This window comes from Brachypodium distachyon, chromosome 3 (genome assembly GCF_000005505.3).
Source record: "Brachypodium distachyon strain Bd21 chromosome 3, Brachypodium_distachyon_v3.0, whole genome shotgun sequence".
Classification (NCBI taxonomy): Eukaryota; Viridiplantae; Streptophyta; class Magnoliopsida; order Poales; family Poaceae; genus Brachypodium; species Brachypodium distachyon.
The window spans coordinates 1,488,074-1,509,222 of record NC_016133.3 but is presented as its reverse complement, the minus strand read 5'-3'; the positions used below and the strand labels follow the sequence as shown (position 1 = coordinate 1,509,222).

Below are 21,149 nucleotides of genomic sequence, written 5' to 3'. Positions count from 1 at the left end.
GACAATGGTTTTAAATAGCTGCATTTACAATTCGATCTATGAGATCAGTGAGCCAAGCAATTATCAGATCAAGATATTACGAATTGAGTCCACGCGGACACAAAAAACATGTCTGCCGCGCGCAGCAATCAAACGGCAAACTGAAGCTGCATTTAGGAAAGCGTAGGAGTCAAGTTTGCCAAAATATCGTGCGGGCCAAGTTATAGCCATTTGGCAGATTGGAGTGGATGAGTGGTTGAAGATGACTGGTCAATTGGTATGACCCGTCATAGTATATCATCTTTAAGAAGCATTTTGTTTTTCTCGTTGTTTTACTCTCTTTCAGGCAAAGAAAAATCCGATCAAATCTTCCTCTCTTGGCATCTACCAGTAGCACCTTGATTAGGCACATGCGCAGGAAATTACTAGCAGCCATGTCTTGCACTTTATGACGCCTAGCTGAAATTTAACCAACGAGAGCTAATTATGTAGCCTGCAGTGAAGAGAAAAAACTGCAATCAAATAAACTCCCCCAAGGAAAACTATAATGTATCCAAAAGAGGCACCGTCATTCCGGATTTATCGGTATCTAAAATGTTCACCCTGGAAGACAAATTGTTCCTTTTTAGGTGGAAGAGAAATTGTTGATTGTAGCAAATGTGACACGCCAAACTTTGGCTGCCGATAACACATACGAGTAGTAGCCACATTGGTTCGTGAGCTTAAGCAGAAGAAGCCAAAATGGTTCATAGAGCTTATCTCCCACCCACCGTCCGATCTCAATCGGACGCTCCAAACCACACACGTAACCTCCCTCACAGACCCTCTATATTTTGCTTTCCCTTTTTCGCCCCTCCACCACACGCCCGTCTCGTGCTCGCCAGTCGCCCCTCTATTGACCTCAGCCTGTTCGACGCTTCGCCCGCCCGACCATGGCCTCCATCTCCGCCGCCGCCAAGGCCTCCGCCGCCTCCTTCGCCCACAAGGTTCACTTCCTTACCCTTCGCCTCGCTGCGCCCCTCCTCGAGCTTCCCGCTCCGCTGACCCCATACCCTCCTTGTTGCAGAAGGAGCTCGCCGCCGCGGCGCCGCACCAGCATCAGCAGCAGCAGCGGGCGGGCGCGGCGCACCAGGGCCACCGGAGAGCTAGGGTCGGGGGGCGGGTCCGCGCGGTCGCGACCCCGGCCCGCGCGCCGCGGGCCCCGGCGTCCACGGGCTCGGTGAAGGCTCCCATGACGACGACGGAGAAGATCCTGGCGCGGGCGTCGGAGCGGGCCAGACTCGAGCCCGGGGAGAACGTGTGGGTCGACGTGGACGTGCTCATGACGCACGACGTCTGCGGGCCCGGCACCATCGGGATCTTCAAGCAGGAGTTCGGGGACGACGCCAAGGTCTGGGACCGCGAGAAGGTCGTCATCATCCCCGACCACTACATCTTCACCAGCGACGAGCGGGCCAACCGGAACGTCGACATCCTCAGGGACTTCTGCACCGAGCAGGAGATTAAGTACTTCTACGACATCAGGGACCTGAGCGATTTCAGAGTATGCCGTGTTGTTGATTTCATTCGATTGATTGCTTGTTTGTGTAATATCAGGCATGTTTTAAAGTTTTTCCTTACAATTTTGGGTTGCTTGTAGGCTAATCCAGACTACAAAGGTGTTTGCCACATTGCGCTTGCCCAAGAAGGCCACTGCCGACCAGGCGAGGTATGTTACTGCTTGTACGGAGTACTCGAAGCTTGCTTTTTGCTGTGTAGGATTAACCTGCTCCAATTGCTGTGTAGGTTCTCCTTGGTACTGATTCTCACACGTGCAATGCTGGAGCCTTTGGTCAATTCGCGACTGGAATCGGAAACACCGATGCGGGTTTTGTCATGGGAACTGGGAAGGCTCTTCTCAAGGTACTCTAACAAGTTCCATTACTTCTGGATAGAATTTGAAAATTGTGTTGCAATAAATAAAAAACAAAGGCCTATCTTTCTTAGTATGTGGCAACTGAACTTTGGTTCTATATCTTCTTTAGTATGTGTGGACCAAATTATATTAAAAAAAGGCTTACTATGAAAAAGGATGAAGACTAATCTTTTTACAACTCCCTCTAACTCCACTGAACTCAAGGTGTCCGACGCTTGAATGTGTGTGCTGACTTTAGGAATCACCAGGCTGTGAACAAATATGAAAACTCAAGCTGTATATCTTACAGAAGTAGCACAATGTTCTGTATTGTTTATACATCATATATTGGATCATCCGAATTCCAAAGTATACTTCATCCAGAAATATGGATAATAGATACATTCACAGTAGCATCCGATTAGCACAATTCAGACAACAGTCATGCTCTCCCATTTTCATGTCCTTTGTGCTTCTCACATTCTATTTATTTTTTAATGTGATAAATAATGCTTTTGAACATGCTATATCTTTATCATACTGTGAAGACAAGTTTCTCTTTGTCATGTATGGATACACTACGTCAACTATAGAAAAAGAAAAGATGGTGTTTTCATCCTGTTAAATCTTATTTTTCAGGTGCCTCCAACTATCAGGTTCGTATTAGATGGAGAAATGCCACCTTATTTACTAGCGAAGGATCTGATCTTACAAGTAAGCCTTCAAAATAATCTTGGTTATAATGAAATTTCTCTTTTTGTCAAGATTTTCTAGTGCTACCGGAATGTCTCATCCTTGCTTTTATATCTGTTCACAGATTATTGGTGAGATATCGGTATCTGGTGCGACATACAAGTCCATGGAGTTTGTTGGATCAACAGTAGAAAGTCTAACAGTATGTTTCATGTTCATAACTATATTAATTAACTGTCATATCATGTAAACCTGAGCTTATTCTTTTCACACACCTGCCTAGATGGAAGAACGAATGACACTGTGCAACATGGTTATTGAAGCTGGTGGAAAGAATGGTGTTGTGCCTGCTGATAAAACTACATTTAAATACCTTGAGGTACAGAACTATCATCTGAATGCTAAATAGTAGAATTGATGCAGTATGCTGAGGATTGAAAATTTTCAAAAAACTTTGAGATAACGACTGAGTGAAACAATTTAACGTGACTAGTTACCAATTATCAATATTTTGCATCTGGGTTATTGTTTGATCATGTCTTCATCCTTGTACATTTCAGGGTAAGACATCGGTCGAATATGAGCCTGTTTACAGTGATGCCCAGGCCAGGTGATTATAGTCTATCCATGCTCTTCTTGTCCTTTAGATTAATGCTGTATATACATCAATCTACAAAAATCAGTTTAAAAAAATTGTCATACAAAGTGCATATTCCACAATAACTATAGTGTTGCTTAGTGTTTTCCTTTGAGATTTCCATCTTGTATTCTCTGAATCATGTTATGAATTGTGATGTGGCATATCCAACATGCTGTTATTCCCTTTGTTTCATTGTTTGACTTTTTTCTCAGATTTTTTAGTGACTACCGGTTTGATGTATCCAAATTGGAGCCAGTAGTTGCCAAGGTCTGCTGATGTATTCTTTTGCAGTCTCTATATGTTTTATTAGATATTCTTCAATTTAAAATTGCCCAATCTCTGTGAACCTGCAGCCACATTCGCCTGACAACCGAGCTCTAGCAAGAGAATGCAAAGATGTCAAGATTGACCGAGTTTATATTGGGTCTTGCACTGGTGGTAAGACTGAGGATTTCCTTGCTGCTGCGAAGGTGTTCTTAGCTTCAGTAAGTAGCTTGGAACCTATCTTGTTGTAGCATAGTGAAGTCAGCATCATTTTGTTTCCAATCTACTAGTTACCAATTGTTTTCTTAATACAGGGCAAGAAGGTCAAAGTTCCCACTTTCCTCGTCCCTGCAACGCAAAAGGTAATTGTTATTGGTTTGCATTGAAAATATACTGAAATAATCATTTTACAGTTTCTGTTTACTGAAAAGAGTTGCATCTTGTAGGTGTGGATGGACGTGTATAGCCTGCCCGTACCAGGCTCTGGTGGCAAAACCTGCTCCCAGATATTTGAAGAGGCTGGTTGTGATACACCAGCTAGCCCTAACTGTGGTGCTTGTTTGGGTGGTCCTCGCGATACATATGCTCGCATGAACGAACCTACGGCAAGTATCTTATGAACATATCCAAATATTTTTCTGTAAAATAGATTTCATGAACATAGAAGGGTGCTTCTGTGATTTTATATTTCCCGAGAGTATGAAGGCATCCCAATTCTCGAAAGATAAGGTTCGATATTGACTACAAAACCAAATTTATGCTTCCCTAAAAATTAACAGTTCTTGAACTGACCTAGTTTCAATTATTACTTCGCCGCCTGCCATTTCGCTTAATCTGATCATGGGTATGCAATTGCTTGTCCAAGTAAAATTATGGCTTGGGAACATATCCAAATACTCATTAACTTGGATCTTCTACTTGGCTTGGGGACAAATACTTGTTTGCATGAGTTAGCACTGGTTAGATGTCCATGACACCCTCATCGATTCAGAGAAAAGTCCTTTCTGTTGAGGAAGAGAAATGTTAACATTTTGCAGTTCTGTTATGTATTTAGAGCGGTTTAAGTGACTGTAGTTATCTATCCGGATGCAGGTCTGTGTGTCGACGACGAACAGGAACTTCCCTGGCAGGATGGGGCACAAGGAAGGGCAGATCTACCTGGCTTCCCCCTACACCGCGGCCGCCTCGGCCTTGACCGGTTACGTCACGGACCCCAGGGACTTCCTGATGTAGTGATGCTGAGGCACTGGATTGGAGCTCCTTACCGAGAGACGCTGCGACGCGGATTGTTCTGTACCAGTACAGCACTGTTTTTCATGCTCAAGAATGTAGTTTAGTTGTGTTCATTGTGTGTCCCGCTGAGAAATAAGTTACTACACCTTCCCTAGTAGCAACTGTAACTGTCTGAGGTTATGTTTTTTCGCAAACATTAGCGAAAGTATACTATCAGGAAGAAACGGTACTGTTACAGCTGCCACACAAGTGGCATTCTTCTTCCAGGACGATATGTTTCACTACCAGGTGAGCTAGCTACTTTTTTATGTGTGCATTATGGTTTGCAAGCCCTACCTCAGACTGCGGTGATGACGACCATAACTAATGCTTCCCGAAGAAAAGAAATGGGCTTGTTTTTGAAAGTCTTACAAGTCAGTCACATGCGATGGCGATAATTGCTACAGCAGTATACAATTGATCTGAAATCGCTCTGGAGCGTATGGCCAAGTGACTTCCATCTCTAAAGAGTTGGCTATCCACTTGTGCAAGAGAAAGTAGTGGGCCACATTGTACATAGCTGAACGAGCAACTTTACAAGCGAGCAGACTGATAGACCAACAATGTTTATCTACTCCGTCTAATTTTACAGGGTGCATACACGTATTTTGGACGTTCAAATCAACTTTAAACATCAGCAAGTGAGACCGATATTATGTAGATCGTGTGCCACACAAATTATAGCACTAAATTCATAATCCAAAAGGTACCAACAGTACAGTTTTGTCACACGACTCACATATTATGATCTAATTAATTGAAGACTACAGTTAAACTCTGTAATTTGCGCACGTCCTCTGAAATCAGAGGTAGGGATCAGTAGCGTACACATTGCCTTGACCAGATCGTTGGATGCGCACCTGCGTATGACCAGCAGAGCGCCTTTTCCGACAAGAGCATTTTGGATTCGCCAGCAGAGTACAATTAGTTGGCGTGCTACGTGTACTAGTACAGTGTACTAACTAAATAGAGCAACTCCTGATGAAGTCACTTCTCCATCGAACTCCTGATGACACTTCTCCATGGAACTACACCGGAGGCAGCATGGTTTCATCCAGCGGTTCGTTGACCCTGCAAATGTAAACAACGAGACAAGAAGAAACAAAAAGAGACCTTTTAATATTCCCATGTCGCAACTGATAAATCAATATACATACTAGCATTGTAATAAGTATTGTTAAGTGAGAGTTGAGTAACATTTACCTGCAGGTGCCCCGGCGGTCGAAGAAGGCGGAGAAGGCGCCGATCCCGGTGGCGGCGGCGATGATCCAGACGAGCAAGGCGACCGGAAGAGTGAGCCCGGCCGTGCCCATGACAATGTAGCCGAAGGAGAAGGTGAGCAGCGTGGTGAGAGTCCACACGGATGCCTTGAGCCTGTCCCTCCACGCCGACCCCATGGCTGCCCTGTCGTGGAGCCAGAGACAGCAGGAGAGCAGCACCAGGTCCACGTAGGAGGTAGCGACGAAGACGATGGTCGCCTGGTCGCCATTGGAGCGGTAGACGGCCATGGCGGAGTTGAAGGCCAGGAAGGCGAGCGCCGCCAACAGCGTCCACGGGAAGCCACCAGCCGCAGGGCGTGGTACTACTGCCTGCCGCTCCATAGCTGCTGCTGCTGCTTATCTTTTTTCTCTTCTTTCGCGGGATTCTTTTTTGAGTCTTGGTGCTAGCTTAATTCGATCTTCTTTGATGTGTCTGCCTAGTAGAGTGTAATTCTCTTGGTTATATAGGGACAGCGGTGGGGCCTGGCCGTCCATGTGCATGGCGCGCGCAAGTCCAAAGGGCTAGCCCGAATCGAAGGACCGCGGAAACTTCATCAGGGTTTTCATTTCTCAATTGTTTTTGTTTAGCGCGTGGCTTGCTATTTTGTCCGCGCATGACTTTGGTTTGTCCGATTAGCCAGCTCGGACGGCTGCTGGTCAGCAGGACGGAGGGTATAATCGGCCGAATGCATGTCGACACATTCAGATCCACATCCATTCGGATCACATATGTGGTGGATAGGCCCGTAACAAAATATAAGCGCTATTTCATTTCGATCTTTACTTTGGCAAATAATTACTCCTCCCATCCTAAATTGTTGTCGAAATATTACATGTATCTAGACGTTTTTTAAGAATAGATATATCCATATTTGGGCAAATTTGAGTCAAGAATTTAGAATCAGATGGAATACTTATCTATTACATATGTGCTCTTTTTTGCGTGGCATAGTAGGCATGTGCACCAAATAATATTAATAAAGTAAATCATGCAATAGTCGTCAAAGGAAATAAAATATGTCCTATATTTCAGAACAGAGGTTGTACTACCAACTATACATAATTTTAGTCCTACAAAATGTCAAAGAACACAATTTGCATTTTCTCATGTGCTCTTACTACAAGCTGTAGTTTTTTTTTTTTGGAAATTGGCTGATATGGCATCATTTGTAGATGCCCTTGCAATTAAACTCTATATTTGTTATTCCGTAAAAAAGAAGAGCAAAAGGCTCTTGTCAGCATGCACTTCCATTATATAAAAATAAAACCGTATTTTTTATATTATTCCTTAATTAGTAATTACAAAAATAAAAATAAATCAACTCATACCCTTCTTTAGAACCACATGTAGTTTTATTCAAACTCGACATCCATTACAAGCACAGTACGTGCTCTAAATCATAAATCCAAGCAAAACTAACTAACTTCCATAACTAAAAATTACAGTGAAATGTTTCAAATAAATCTTTTCTGTGATATCAATCTTTTGCAACACAAAGTGTCGCTGGGCTTCAGCAAAGAGTCACAATCAGATTGGAGCAACGATACCGTCACCCGAACATTCTCGAACTTGGCTACCTTTGAAGTTTTCAGAAAGTCTCTTGAGTTGTCCATCCAAAAATATGCAAAACCATGAGCGTTGAACGTACCTGCCCATGGATGTCCTCTAAAGATACAGGTCATCAAAACATCAAACGCGCAAAGAGAAAATCTCAGACTCCGTAGCACCGCCCCAAAAGAGGAGAAACCTAAGCATTTTTATATATTCTCCCATAATTTTAGCCACCAAAATGTCAAGAAAACATTCTGGTTTTATTTCTAGGCATAGGTTTGGTTCATGTCCACTCTAACCCTAAGAAATCTGGGAAATTTGGTTTGTGTCGCACCAGTGGCACCAGGGGTACCACCGTTGCACAACGCGTGGGTCGCATCACTGAGTTCCCGGGAGGATCTCACCCCGGGCGGCAACGTATAGGCTGCCCGGCAAGCTACCAGCCCGGAAGGGCTAGCGGGGCTTCAGGAAATAATCCCGCCTGGGCACCTCCCGGGAAGGCACTTGCCGGGAGGAGGTGTTCCCGGGCGCAGGTTCCCGCCGTGAGGGCGGGGCCGGGCGAGCAGAGCAGCGGCACCACGTGGGCGCGTGCTAGGCGCCCAGTGTGCAGTTTCGCCAGGGCAAGGAGTGAAGCGCACGGTGCATTTAATGAGCCGACAGGAGGAGCGTTACCCGTCTAGTCAGGCAAACAGTGGCTGTCCAGTCCTATTTGTTAAGCCCTAGACCCCTAGCAGCGGGGTTGGCGCTCATGCATGCATGCCAGCGCACCGAGGAGGAGTTGCCCAAGCTCCTTGCTCGCCACTTGTAAATCATGCACCGTGGCACCTGTGGTATCCCCTTGGCTATAAAAGGAGGACCCCCGCCAACGGTCAAAGGGTTCAGTCTTTGGTTGGGTTTTTCACTAGTGTTCAGTTCGTTCGTTGGTTCGTTTGCAGAGCCAACTCATAGTACAGCACTGGTAGTAGCCTGAAGTGGAAAGGAACACTTAGCTAAAAAGAGACCACCCAGGGGCTTCCCCCGTCAACCTGTAACCATCTGATTTCCCAGTAATACAAGCTCAGACAAGCAGGACGTAGGGTTTTACACCGCAAGGTGGCCCGAACCTGGGTAAAAAGAGTGTGCATGCGACCCTGGTAGCGTTATTGGTGCTTTCTTACGCTTCGCATCGGTCCCACCGGCGATCGCCGGAGCGATCCCCGTAGCCCACTGCCGAACCTAAAAAGTGGGTGCCCGCGCACGGGATCGGCGTCCTGGAGATCCCTCAGTGGAGGAGGGCTGCATCGCGCTGCCTCTCTGGTTCCTTCCGCCGTCACCGCAGTACAGTCTTCCCTTGAAGCCTTCCGTGAGGGATGAACCCGACGCTTTCGGATAAGAATATGGAGCTAGGGTGGAGTTTATTTTTTCCCGGGTGTAAACAGCGAAACGAAACGACCATCCAATCGAGAATTTATGCACGGAGCGGATATTTAATCGGAGGTGTAAGTTACGCCGGTAACAGGCATTGAAACGACGAACCAAGCGGGCCCTTATTAGTCCGAAGAAGTGTGGTTTTCCAATAAAATTAACGAAATGTGTGGTTTTATGAGAAAATTACCCTGAAATTATGATTCCTTGAAATTTGCTCTAATTGTTTCAAGGTTTTTTTACTTGGGCTGGGGGCTCCAGTTTTCAACGGTTACCCATAATCTCGGTATTTTACCTACGAAAGATTTCAAATACTTCTGAGTGTGAATAAATAAGTTGGCTACACGGTGCCCAATCTAGAACACGAAGTTAATAGTTTGTCATAACTAATGGCTCCCATCACGCACTTCACCCATTGGTGTCCGGTTAGAGGAGGTGTGCGGCCCAGTAAGGTAATTACCTGTGACCTAGAGAAGACTAGAGATTGTGGGCCTAGAACTTATAGCATCTCGAGCAGGTTTTCTATATCCATTCTCAATTCCAAAAAGTTGCCACCATTACCTAAAACTAGCAAAAACACGGATCTAGCAGGTTCCTATGTGATTCCCCTTCCCTAATTTTTGAATAAATTTCAAGAAATCACAGGTTTTGGGGTTAGGTTTTTACGGAGGCACAGGTTTTGCGTCTTGCCACAGAAAACCACAGGTCCAGAGTCTAATTGTTTCAGAAAACCCAAATGACTAGGATTAGGCATTTTGACAGCGAAACTGACAGATATGGCCCACAAGTAAGTCACCACGTCAGACAATTCGTGGCAACCTATGCTGCCGGTCCCTTTTATTCAGATACTGACAATGACATATTGGAGATGGCTATTATTAGTTATCAATGAGGCATGTGTCATCTCTTTATCTCTGCTTCGTGGCGTGTATGTCTTTGGGCTAGCTAGTGACAGGCAACTGCCCCGGCTATTGGGCTGTAGTTATTTCTGTTTGATACCATAGGGACCAATAATTTTCTGGGTTGACGCCTAAATTTTAAGCAAAATACTTAAAACTCAGTGGTAGTACGAGAATCGTTGCATTAATTGAGATCTAAATCCCACGTTCTGTTGATGAAATATGTCTAACTAAAAGACAGGCAACGTCTCAATAGCGAAACCGATAATGCACGTTATCCCTATACTCCTTATAAGCTTCGAATTTACCTGATGATCGATCTTCTCGTTTACAAGATTATTCGTGTTGAAATATGACAGGTTGGGTCCACCTGTGCGTGGGAACGGAATTTCCCGACCGAATCTCAGCCGCCACGGCGCCACTAGCTGCCGCTAATTGGTCGATCGAGCCCACGTCAAGCTTAAATGACCGCGTACCCTCTTGTCATCTCTTCCGTCATCGCCGAGCTTATAATATGGTATAGCTTAGCGGTTTTGGATATCAGAACTTGCCATGCCACTCGCCAGCATCGACCGAGCTTATAATATAGCTTAGCGTGGCAGCATCAGTACCCTTTGGTCAACCATGCCACTCGCCACCATCAGTACCCTTTTGTCATCTCCTCCGTCGTCGCCGAGCTTGTTATAATATGTCACGCTACTCTACTCGCCAACTTGCCACGCTACTCCCAGCATCGACTATAAATGATACGGCCAGGCCGTATCATGTTTCCATCACCAGCTCTCAATCTTCATCCACTGAAAGCAAAGCAGTACACAAACAACACCGGCCCCGATCGGCATGGAAGGAGGCGACGACGGCGGCATCAGAGTCGATGGAGACAGCGGCATCGGGCTGATCGGAGTCGATGGCGTTGGCATCGGCGTCATCGGGGGCGACGTCGGCATTGATGGCGGCGGCGGAGGCGGCTTCTCCTGGACGTTCGCTGCTTCCTTGTTGGCGTTCCTGACCTTCAACTGCGGCATGGCGGTGTGGACGTCCAGGAAGGACGCGTCCATCGTGGCCTTCGTGGCCACCTCGTACCTGGACCTGCTTCTCCTCTTCTGCTGCCTCTGGTTCTACAACAGGGCGGCGCCGGGATCTCCTCGGAGGAGCCGGCTCAAGGTCTCCGTCTGGACGCTCACCACGCTGCTCACCTTCTCCTACTGCTACATGGTGCTGGGGACGGCCGCTGGACTCACTCTCCAAGTCGCGCTGCTCGTCTGGCTCATCCCCGCCGCCACCGGAGTTGGAGCCTCCTACGCCTTCTTTGACGACTGCAGGTTTATTACAATTACTCCATCCCCGGCCGGCGGCCGCCAGTACTCACTACTCACTGCATGCTCCTCCTTTTCTTAACAGAAACAACGAGCAACCGCTGGATCGTGGAATCATGCTAGCACCACCGGTGTAGCCACAGCTAGCTAGCTAGTCCGGTTAATTCTTGGACTATATATATAGGGCCTTCTGGCCCCCTCGATCATGTCGTGTCCGTCCCTCGCCAGTCCTTTTCAGTACGTACGTACGTACTTCGTGTTTGTACCAAGAAGAAGAAGATGAGCAAGCTAGAGGATCGATCATCAATACTGCGATCTTGTCATTTTTGTTTTCAAGGGAATATATATATTGTCATCTTCTATATGCTTCTGTTCATCATATATAGTACTTCTGTGCTCTTGTCGATCAATTGTCATTTTTGTTTCAAGTTAATATACACGGACCACGGAGGAGTACAAACCATTAATGCATGTCTCGATGAACTGTTGCCCCGGCCTGTTGTTGTTGCTTTCCTTAGCCAGCGCTGTGCATGCTCGTGTACTTTCTGTTTAACCCCAAGCTAGCGCACTTTCCTTAGCCAGGTTACATGTGATTTAGTTCATGGAATAATAAAAACCTTCTTTCAACGCGGTAAAGACGACTCTGAACGTGTCGTTTGGCTGAGCCTGCATAATTTGGGTGGCATTATTGGCCTTAATTATTTACCCCTACTTTGATCCACATCCATCGGAGAAAAAATGGACGTCCTGGAGGACAGGACACACCTGGAGTCTAGATTAATTGTACTCCACATATCTACATCTAGCAAAATAACCAAAATAGTGATACGCAGAAACAGGAACAAGCCAAAATTAGTGACCGCACAGCCCCCCGTCGTTGTCCCAACTCCCAACCATGATGGAAGAAGTACGGAACGGATCACTATCGACAGCGATCTGCCAACCTCTTCTTTTTCTAAGAGCGGAGAAGACGCGAAGCACGGATATCTTTGGAAGCTAGCATGCAAGGTAAGGTAATTTATAGATATATTCTGTAACCGAAGTTGATTACATATTTATAAGCGGCCTTGGATCGATCCATATCTTCTCTGCTTTGCTTCGCGTGGATGTTAACTGGCCCGGGCCGACCCGCGGACGGTGTCCACTGGCAGTTGTGAATTATGAATAATAGGAGTATTTTCTGCATTTTGCGCCGTGTTGAAGATGCAAGCATCCATCTTTGCACGTATAGGAACCGGCTCCATTTTGTCCCTTTTTGGACGACGCGCTACGTCGGCACGCCGTCATATAAGCCAGATTACATATATATTTGTTTTGAGCAATACAAGCCAGGTTATAGTATATACGGAGTACCTGGGTAGTACGCTACTTCTGTAGCATTTTGCAGGCTCTCCCTGCGTTTGTTTTCCCCTGTACTCCTTTCTTGCTTAATAAATTTCGGCCACTGGCCCTTCGTATATACGGAGTACCACACATACAGTGCACGCGGCGAGCCGACTCCGAATCGGGCTTGGAGTCGCCAACAGAAATTTAATAAAGATGCCGACGGCACGACGGAACGAAACAATAGAATACAACTCCATGCCGGATCCAGTCATTTACTTCCCCGCTATACTATATACGAAGCACAGCCACAATTCGGACCAGTACGAGTACGCGGGCCTTGTTTACAGAGGAATAACTCGTTGAATTAATTCTCTTGACCTGCGAGGAATTAATCCGGCCAACCTTGTTCATCCGTAAATGCATTCCAGACCAGACTTAGTATGTATATACGGAGTATATAAAGTTTTGATCTGAAATCACCATGGAGCGTGTGACATGGGACAGGCTATTGTCAGAGAGGCTAACTGGTCATTAACCTACTCGACACCCGGGAAGAATTCACTCCTCTCCATCCACCTGAACTCCAGCTTCGAAAGGTGGTCATCCTTGCTCTACAACGTGCTATCAGGGAAAAATCTTGCGCCGGCGACAGCGGGCAAAAATTAAGTTCACTATGCTCGGTGCCGAAAACACAAAATTCTTCCATGCTATCGCTTCGAATCGCCTTAGAAAAAATAAAATTGTCATGCTAGGTCACAATAATCAGGAATTTAGGGCTCATGGCCAAAAAGCAGACATATTGTTCTCCTTCTTCAAACGCATCCGTGGTACTGCCAAAATTTGCTCTCCAGACCTCTCCGTCTAAGTTCACTATGCTCGGTGACGAAAACACAAAATTCTTCCATGCTATCGCTTCGAATCGCCTTAGAAAAAATAAAATTGTCATGCTACGTCACAATAATTAGGAATTTAGGGCTCATGATCAAAAAGCAGACATACTGTTCTCCTTCAAACGCATCCTTGGTACTGCCAAAATTTGCTCTCCAGACCTCTCCGTCCATGCGCTTTACCCCACTCTTCTTCCGCAGCTCCTTTCTCTAACTGCCCCCTTCTCAAATGATGAAATAGCACAGGCGTTCTTAAAAATGAATCCCAATGCAAGCCCGGGACCGGACGGACTTGGGCCAGGCTTCTACAGAAAATATTGGCACCTAATTAAAAACAAAATTCTCCCCTTCTTTCATGATTTCCATTCTAGGAAGGCTGACATGGAATGTTTCAACCGGGCGTTCATTGTCCTCATCCCGAAAAAAGATGACCCCTCTTGTCCGGACAATTTCAGGCCAGTATCTCTTCAAAATTGTCCCCCTAAAGCCTTGTCCAAACTCCTCACAAATCGCCTGAAACCTCTCGTCCCCTTGTTAGTCCACCCGGATCAAACTGGCTTCATTCTGGACGAACAATATCGGAAAATTTCGTCTACGCTGCAGATCTTCTTTCCGCCTGCCATAAAGGCAGATGGCCCACCATGGTCATTAAAATAGACTTCCAGAAAGCCTTTGACTCCGTCAACTGGGGGCCCCTCTTGAATGTCCTTCGGATACACGGATTCCCTGACACCTGGTGCGACTGGCTCACTTCCATCCTTTCCTCGGGCAAAACGGCTGTCCTGCTGAATGGGGTCCCGGGACACCGGATTCCGTGCAGGTCTGGACTGCGTCAGGGGGACCCGCTGTCTCCGTACCTGTTCATAATCATTGCTGACGTACTTCAACGGATGCTGTTGACCGCCGCCTCTGATGGATCTATCCTCCATCCCATCCTCCATCCCATCCTCCCCCACCACCCCTGCGCCGTCCTACAGTACGTTGACGATACGGTCATTCTTGCCAAAGCATCACCCTCCGCTGCTTTAAAAATTCAAGAAATCCTCGAGGATTTTGCCGCCTTCTCCGGTCTAGCTATTAATTTCCAAAAAACAACATTCGTCCCGATCCGCGTCGACCCAGCTATGGCTATCTCGCTTGCGGCCATGCTTGGCACTGGCCTACACTCCTTTCCCCAAACTTATCTTGGACTGCCTCTGTCACCACACAAGCTGCCTCAATCCGCCTTTCAACCTGTTATCTCAAACTGCGACAAGTTCCTGGCCGGCTGGAAGGCTTCCTTGCTCTCTAGGGGAGATAGGCACGTCCTGGTCTCCGCTGTGTTGGACTCCCTTCCTAACTATTTCATGTCTTCTTTCAAACTACCAGCATCGGTTATTGAAAAAATTAACAAAATTAGAAGGGCTTTTTTTTGGACGTCAAAAGACTCCTGCTCCGGGGCTCAGTGTCTTGTTGCTTGGGAAAATGTATGTCTTCCGACTGAGTTTGGTGGCATTGGTATTAAAAACATCACAGTGCAGGATGTAAGTTTGCTTCTTAAGTTCGCGTATAGATTCCTACATTCTGAAAATTTGCCTTGGAAGACTTGGATCCAACGTCAGTGGCCAGACTTATTTTCTTCCACTGCTCCCGCCTCCCACCTAGCAAAATTAGTTGTGTCAAATATTCAGCTTCTTAGGAACTTGACGGCCTGCTCTGTAGGCTCAGGTTCTTCCACCTTCTTCTGGTTAGATGTCTGGCTGCTCCCTACAACCCTAGCTACCGTGTTCCCTGCCATTTTCTCCCACCACACGAAGCCTAATGCTTTTGTTTCAGAGATAGTTGATGCTGGTGTGGTTCGTGATTTGCGGAACAGACTTACCCCGGCGGCTGCTGCGGAGCTCCCCCTTCTCTTGGTTTTGTTGCAGGATGTCAACCTCTCCGACGAGCTGGATGCCAGGACTATGCGGGATGGCTCACCTTTCACGGTCCGAGGAGCCTACTTCGCCGCCGTCAGGAACACGCCAGACAACAACGCTGCCTGGATTTGGAGCTCTTTCGCCCCCACCCGAGTCAAGGTCTTCGCCTGGCTTCTCTTCAAAAACAGGCTCAACACTGCGGCAAACCTTCATCACAAGAACATAATCCAATCCGCTGCCTGCTCGCGATGCCAAGAACCGTCTGAAGATCGAGCTCACCTCTTCCTCCTCTGCCCGGGTTCATTGCAGCTCTGGCACACCCTCGGTTTGGCGCCAAATGGCACAGTGTCTTCTTCCGCCCGTGGACGCTCACCACTCCGGCTATGCTCCCGGGCTCAGTCTGGCCCTCCGTTCTGCTCGCCATCCTCTGGCGTATTTGGAAGTCTAGGAACGCCAAACTTTTTGATAATATAGATGTCAACACCGGCTTAGCGATCCGCCATATCTCAGATGACATCTCTCTATGGTCCTTTAGATTGAAGAACCATAACCTAAAGGTAGCCGCCGGCTTGTGGCGTGATTACCTATCCTCTCTCTTGTAACTCATATCCCTTGAAGTAATATATTCAGGTGGGGATATCCCCCCCCTTCATTGCCTAAAAAAACATGGGACAGGTGATGAGGTAAAATAATAATTAAAAATGACATAGTTTGTCTCACAGAAGTTAAAATATGAGGTAAAAAATGAAACTCACGACAGAGTATAGAAATTGGGGAAATAGATTTCTTTTTTGAGAGGAAATTGGGGAAATAGCTTTTTTTTTTAGAAATACCCGTAACTTTATTCAAAGTCAGAATTAGTGACCGCACACCGCAGCTATCTAGCCACCCGTCGTTGTCCCAACATCTGCATGACGTGTACAGGTAGCTATCGATCGCTCCTCGATTTCACGCACGACATTGTGCCCGATTGCCCTTAAGACGAATTTGATCTGACGAATTGTCAAGAGTCAAAATATAGTATTTACAAGCGACTGATATTAATTAATTGTTTACCTTTAACAGATATCGTAGGCAACAACACGCATCTTTGCCGGGTCTTGCGATAACAGATCGCGGTTCGATTTCTTTATTGCGTGTTTGGTTGGCCCGATGGATAAATAAGTCGCCAGAATCTAACGACCGGTCGATCGTGGGATTAGCTTCCTCGTCGCCAGACACAGCGGGCAGATTGGGCCTGACGATCGAGTCGGCCTTACTACCTAAATAGAAATTCGTGGCAACGAGGAAAGACACTACTCCCTGCGATTTATAATAAGTGTGTCCGATAAAGCGTGGCACATATCTGTGGGAGTACGACAAAATTGACGCTGGAGTATAGAAATTGGGGAAATAGCTAGGAAGAATTGCGAGGATGCAGAGAAGTCACACTCGTGTGCAGCAAACACGGGAAGCTGGCAGCTGAGCCTGGCCATAATAAAACTGCATGCATGCCAGGCCGTACGAGATTAGTCGCCGAAGCTAGCTAGAGCTGTCCGGCCGCGGCCGGCCAGACGGCTAGGTTCTTATACGGTCAAGGGTCGACTCGTTTCCTGATGAGGCTTTGTCCCATTCTTCGGATTGGTAGATTTCTTAGTGAGGTGTACTTCCTTACATGTAAGCAGTGCCCTGCTGCATATAAGGACGAAAGGGCCGGAGTTAGCGTTAATTAATTTGGTCTTTCGGAGATAAGCATGCACCGGCGCGGCGTCAAGTGTCACCCACGGAGCGGACGGATTTACCAGTCGAATTGACGGATATATAGTTCGTATATATCATATCCTAATGCTGCCATGCCAGACAAACATAAAAGTTATAGCAGCAGCAGCAGCAGCCGTGCGAGCTTAATTTCCTTGTGCAGGTAATTTTGGTTGGTATGTAGTTTTACCCTTCTTGTTTTTACCCCTATATAACACCGGATCTCCGGCCCTGCGGTACTTGTCATTCGTTTCGTAAGCTGCAACGAGATCGATACACTCTGCAACTGCAAGCTCTTATATATATACACATATACCTACATATATAGATCGATGGCAGCACGGCGGGTCGATCATTACATACATATGCAGCAGGAGCCGGAGCCGGAGCCGGCGGCGGTCCGGAACGTCGGCGGAGGCTTCTCATGGTTCTTCGTTGCTGGGACGATCGCCTTCCTGACCTTCAACTCCGTGATGGCAGTGTACCATTCCAAGGGAGACGAGGCGACAGTGGCCTTCGTGGCCACTTCCTACCTCGACCTACTGCTGCTCTTCTGCTGCCTCTGGCTCTACAAGAGGGCGGCACCGGGGTCTCAACGGAGGAACCGGCTCAGGGCGTCCGTGTGGACGCTCACCACGCTGCTCACCTTCTCTTTCAGCTACATAGTCATGGGCACGGCTGGCCTCACGCTCCCCGTCGCTCTCATCGTCTGGATCATCGCCGCCGCCACCGGGATCGGCGCCTTCTCCGCCTTCTTCGACAGCCAGGGCAGCAGGTATATTATTACAGTTCTAACATTCGTACTCCACAAGACCACAAAGCATACATGAACTATATATTAATATGTAGGCTAATTGCTTCTGTTAACTACCTCTCATCCATATATAGTCGATAATTAGGATGTCTTTTATTATTTTAACATTCCTTTTTCCTCGATCTGCCGTGTGGTTTTGCAGGGTCAGGCAAGCGCCGGATGAAATAATCATGCTGCCTCCCGTGTAGTCTTCGATCGGTCGATTTTGTTTCTCTACTTTGCCAATAAGTTTGGATTTTGCGATCCCGATAGGTCGATGGCACTAATTTGTGGGAGTCGTTGGACAAAGGCGTGGAGTGATATATGGAGTTGTACAAACGGCCGGTGTGTCTCCTCCACACACTGAGCTTTAAATCCTAGTGTTACTTTCAAGCACACGTCAGAAAGGAACACATGCATGCGCCTACGTTGCGGTTGTTCTTAAATCTTAAGTTGCTTTTGTTCTCTTTTGGTTTTGATTACTAATTGTGCGCTCAAAGTTTTATTTCTTTAAAAATAAATTATTCTAAATCTATAATGAAATGATTAAATAGTGGGACAAGATAACGTTCAGGGTTGCACCTGTAGACCCCTGCCTGTTGCGTCGGATTGACACAAACCTTTCGATGCGTCAATATATATTTGTATTTATATTAGATAAATGAAATGAAATGTGACATAAATTGGTGATAGTATTGGCAATGTGCGTTCGTAGATCTCTATGATACCGTACCTTCTTAGGAGCGATGATGTGTTCCATCGCCCCGTGGTATATATGCTGCCCTACAGAGCAAGAGAGCTAGGGACCGGTATAAGAAATGAAAGTGGAATCTAGCCTTATAAATGCAACATAACAATCATCGATCCAGAAAAATAATGTTCTTCTATCACTATATAGTAAGCTAAACAATAAAAAAAAACTAGAAAAATCGCTCGCTCTCGCTTTTCTCGTTAGCGCTTTCTCCCCGTGTCCATGTGGCGACCGGGGACAACATCGCCGGCCCTAACAATCATTTAACCTTAAGTGTAGCTTAACTGTAGCTTAATAGCGAAGATTTGCGATGCATGCAGTCGCACCTGGGTGCAAGAAATGATCAATTTGTCCTATCTTGTTTGGCAAGTTATATAAACTTAATTTAGAGGCGCCAGCCATATGATCCTTGGCTAGATGGCTTCTTCGATTCAGCCAAGGATGTGTGCACGAGGCCACCTGATCGATGACCGCTGCCTCTGAGGAGAAATGACAGTCGACTTGTACTATTCGAAGAACACGATCGATCCATCCATCCAGTACCAGCACTAGGACGCAAGCGACAAATTTAATGCTTATTGTTAATTTTGTACTCCCTTCGATCTTAAATTGTTGTCGAAATTACATGTATCTAGACGTTTTTTAAGAATAATTACATCTAAATTTATACAAATTTAAGTCAAGAATTTAGAATTATGATATACTTCTGTGGGACTGCCATTTGTATTTTTCTTCTAATAGGGCCGTCAGATCCATTCAGCACATCGCTATTGATCATGAGAAATTTGTAAGTTTTGACCCAGCCGGCCGTACATTGGCTAGCCTGCGAGTCTTCCCGGTCGTTTTAATGTACGTGCTGCGGTTATGGAGACCGGAAGCTAGCTGACCCACTTAATTGCGGGCCCCGTCTCAGACTCTAGATACACGAGAAGACTCAGTGCTTTGTTGCACTGTCTCTTACTCCATGCCATGCCTCTCTCAATTTGGATTCTTTTGGGATTAACGTCGAGCTTTTCTTAACAAAAAAGTTACACTACATGTAAATGTGTACACTTTCACACCTCTGGGAATAGGAATATGGAATGTATACTACCGTATTGGATAATTCAATATAGGCACCTGTTTACGGCCATGTCAGGCCCTATAGCCTGTCCCTTGCTTCTCTTATCTTTTGGTCCAATAGCTGAACTGCCAAGCCGAGTCGGAATCGGACTTGGAGTCGCCCGAGGGATTCATTCTGATAAACAAAAAGACAGTACGACGCCCGAAGGCACAATCAATAAACGAACAGAGCCTCTCGATTTTTTTTTTGAGCGCAACAGAGCCTCTCGATAAGAAAACGAACAGAGAATAAAAATCCATGCATATTCTGGGCCGTTCGTACTAGGCCCAGTCCTTTATTTTTCACAGGCCTGGAAAGCCGGCACCGCAGCAATGTGGCCCAGTACAGTACGAACGAGTGGGCCTTACGGCCGTGTTCTCTTTCATTTCGAGGGCTGCGACATTGTTGCAGTTGGTCTTGGGCCTCTTGGCAACGACAGCGACGCCCTCGTTTATCTGCCCAACGACGTTCCTCTCAAAAAAAAAAAAAATCTGCCCAACGACGTGGACTGCAGCTTCCCGGTTCTCAAAGGAGCTTATAGCAGTTCTGCTTAACAAAATCTTGTATGCTATGGTTCTTAGCTTTTATTTATATTTCCTAGATCGATTTTTTTTATAACATGCCATTAATGAATTCGTGCTATCCGACCGTATATTAACAGAGCCACAGACTGACAGTAGTGCGTCGATCGTCCAGGAGAGGGCCACACGCATGCATATATGAGTTAGCGGTGAATTAATGAGGTGAGAAAATTTGTGACTGATGCGCGGAGATGAGTGAGACCTGCTAATTAATCCGACCAGCGTCTCAGCCGAGTCCTTGTCCCGTAAGGCAGATAATTAACGAGCATTACACTCCCTCCGTCCCATGTTCAATACGTGCCGGAATATCACATATATATAGACGTATTTTAGTATATAGATATATATATATATATATAGGTAGATAGATAGATAGATACGTTCATTTTTAGACAAATTTAAATCACTTGATATGAGACGGAGGGAATACAAATATTCTCTCCGAACCAGCCAAACAGCCAGAAAAATGGAAGAGTAAAACGTGGAAACTTCCAGGAAGGACACACTTACAAAAGCAAAGCTAGGTAGAGCTACGGCGCGCGCGTCCTAGTTCCTGAACCAAACGAACCAAACAGTCAAATTAATTGGCGTTTGGAATCTAGACAGCCTGGAATCTATAGCTTTATTTAATTAATTAGTTGCTTAATCATGACTACGCCTATTTTTTATCTATCCCCAAAGCTTTTTGTCATGCTCATGTAGCATGGTTGATCTCCAAAGCTCTGGAGCAAGTCCATGATTGCTAGCTTTAATCAGTTGCTTAATCAACTAATTTTGATCCATCTGACCATTTCTAAAGCTTTTTGCCACGCCTAGTCATTGTAGCATGTCGGTCGAAGGATCCATCGATGAACATAAAAAGTGGCCCACTTGTTCAGTAGCTAGCCAAGCAGCTCAATGTC

General features: G+C 46.1%; 3 protein-coding genes across 3 annotated transcripts; 2 read left to right on the top strand and 1 right to left on the bottom strand.

Moving 5' to 3' along the window:
• Positions 1-911: 911 nt before the first annotated feature.
• On the top strand, positions 912-4,990 carry LOC100844388 (3-isopropylmalate dehydratase large subunit, chloroplastic). The gene is made up of 13 exons (XM_003573780.4): positions 912-965; positions 1,046-1,522; positions 1,619-1,687; positions 1,765-1,881; positions 2,513-2,587; positions 2,691-2,768; positions 2,850-2,945; positions 3,127-3,176; positions 3,419-3,473; positions 3,560-3,691; positions 3,785-3,832; positions 3,917-4,075; positions 4,563-4,990. Exons 1-13 carry the CDS (start codon positions 912-914, stop codon positions 4,701-4,703), a joined length of 1,551 nt encoding a protein of 516 aa, XP_003573828.1. The 3' UTR covers positions 4,704-4,990.
• Positions 4,845-6,758, bottom strand: LOC112271840. Its single transcript, XM_024462031.1, has 2 exons — positions 5,946-6,758; positions 4,845-5,813 (listed from the first exon to the last, which is right to left on the bottom strand). Exons 1-2 carry the CDS (start codon positions 6,341-6,343, stop codon positions 5,771-5,773), a joined length of 441 nt encoding a protein of 146 aa, XP_024317799.1. The 5' UTR covers positions 6,344-6,758; the 3' UTR covers positions 4,845-5,770.
• Positions 6,759-10,571: 3,813 nt separating this feature from the next.
• LOC106866491 lies at positions 10,572-11,593 on the top strand. The gene is made up of 2 exons (XM_014900748.2): positions 10,572-11,178; positions 11,258-11,593. The coding sequence occupies exons 1-2, from the start codon at positions 10,697-10,699 to the stop codon at positions 11,307-11,309; spliced, it is 534 nt and encodes a 177-aa protein (XP_014756234.1). The 5' UTR covers positions 10,572-10,696; the 3' UTR covers positions 11,310-11,593.
• Positions 11,594-21,149: the final 9,556 nt, after the last annotated feature.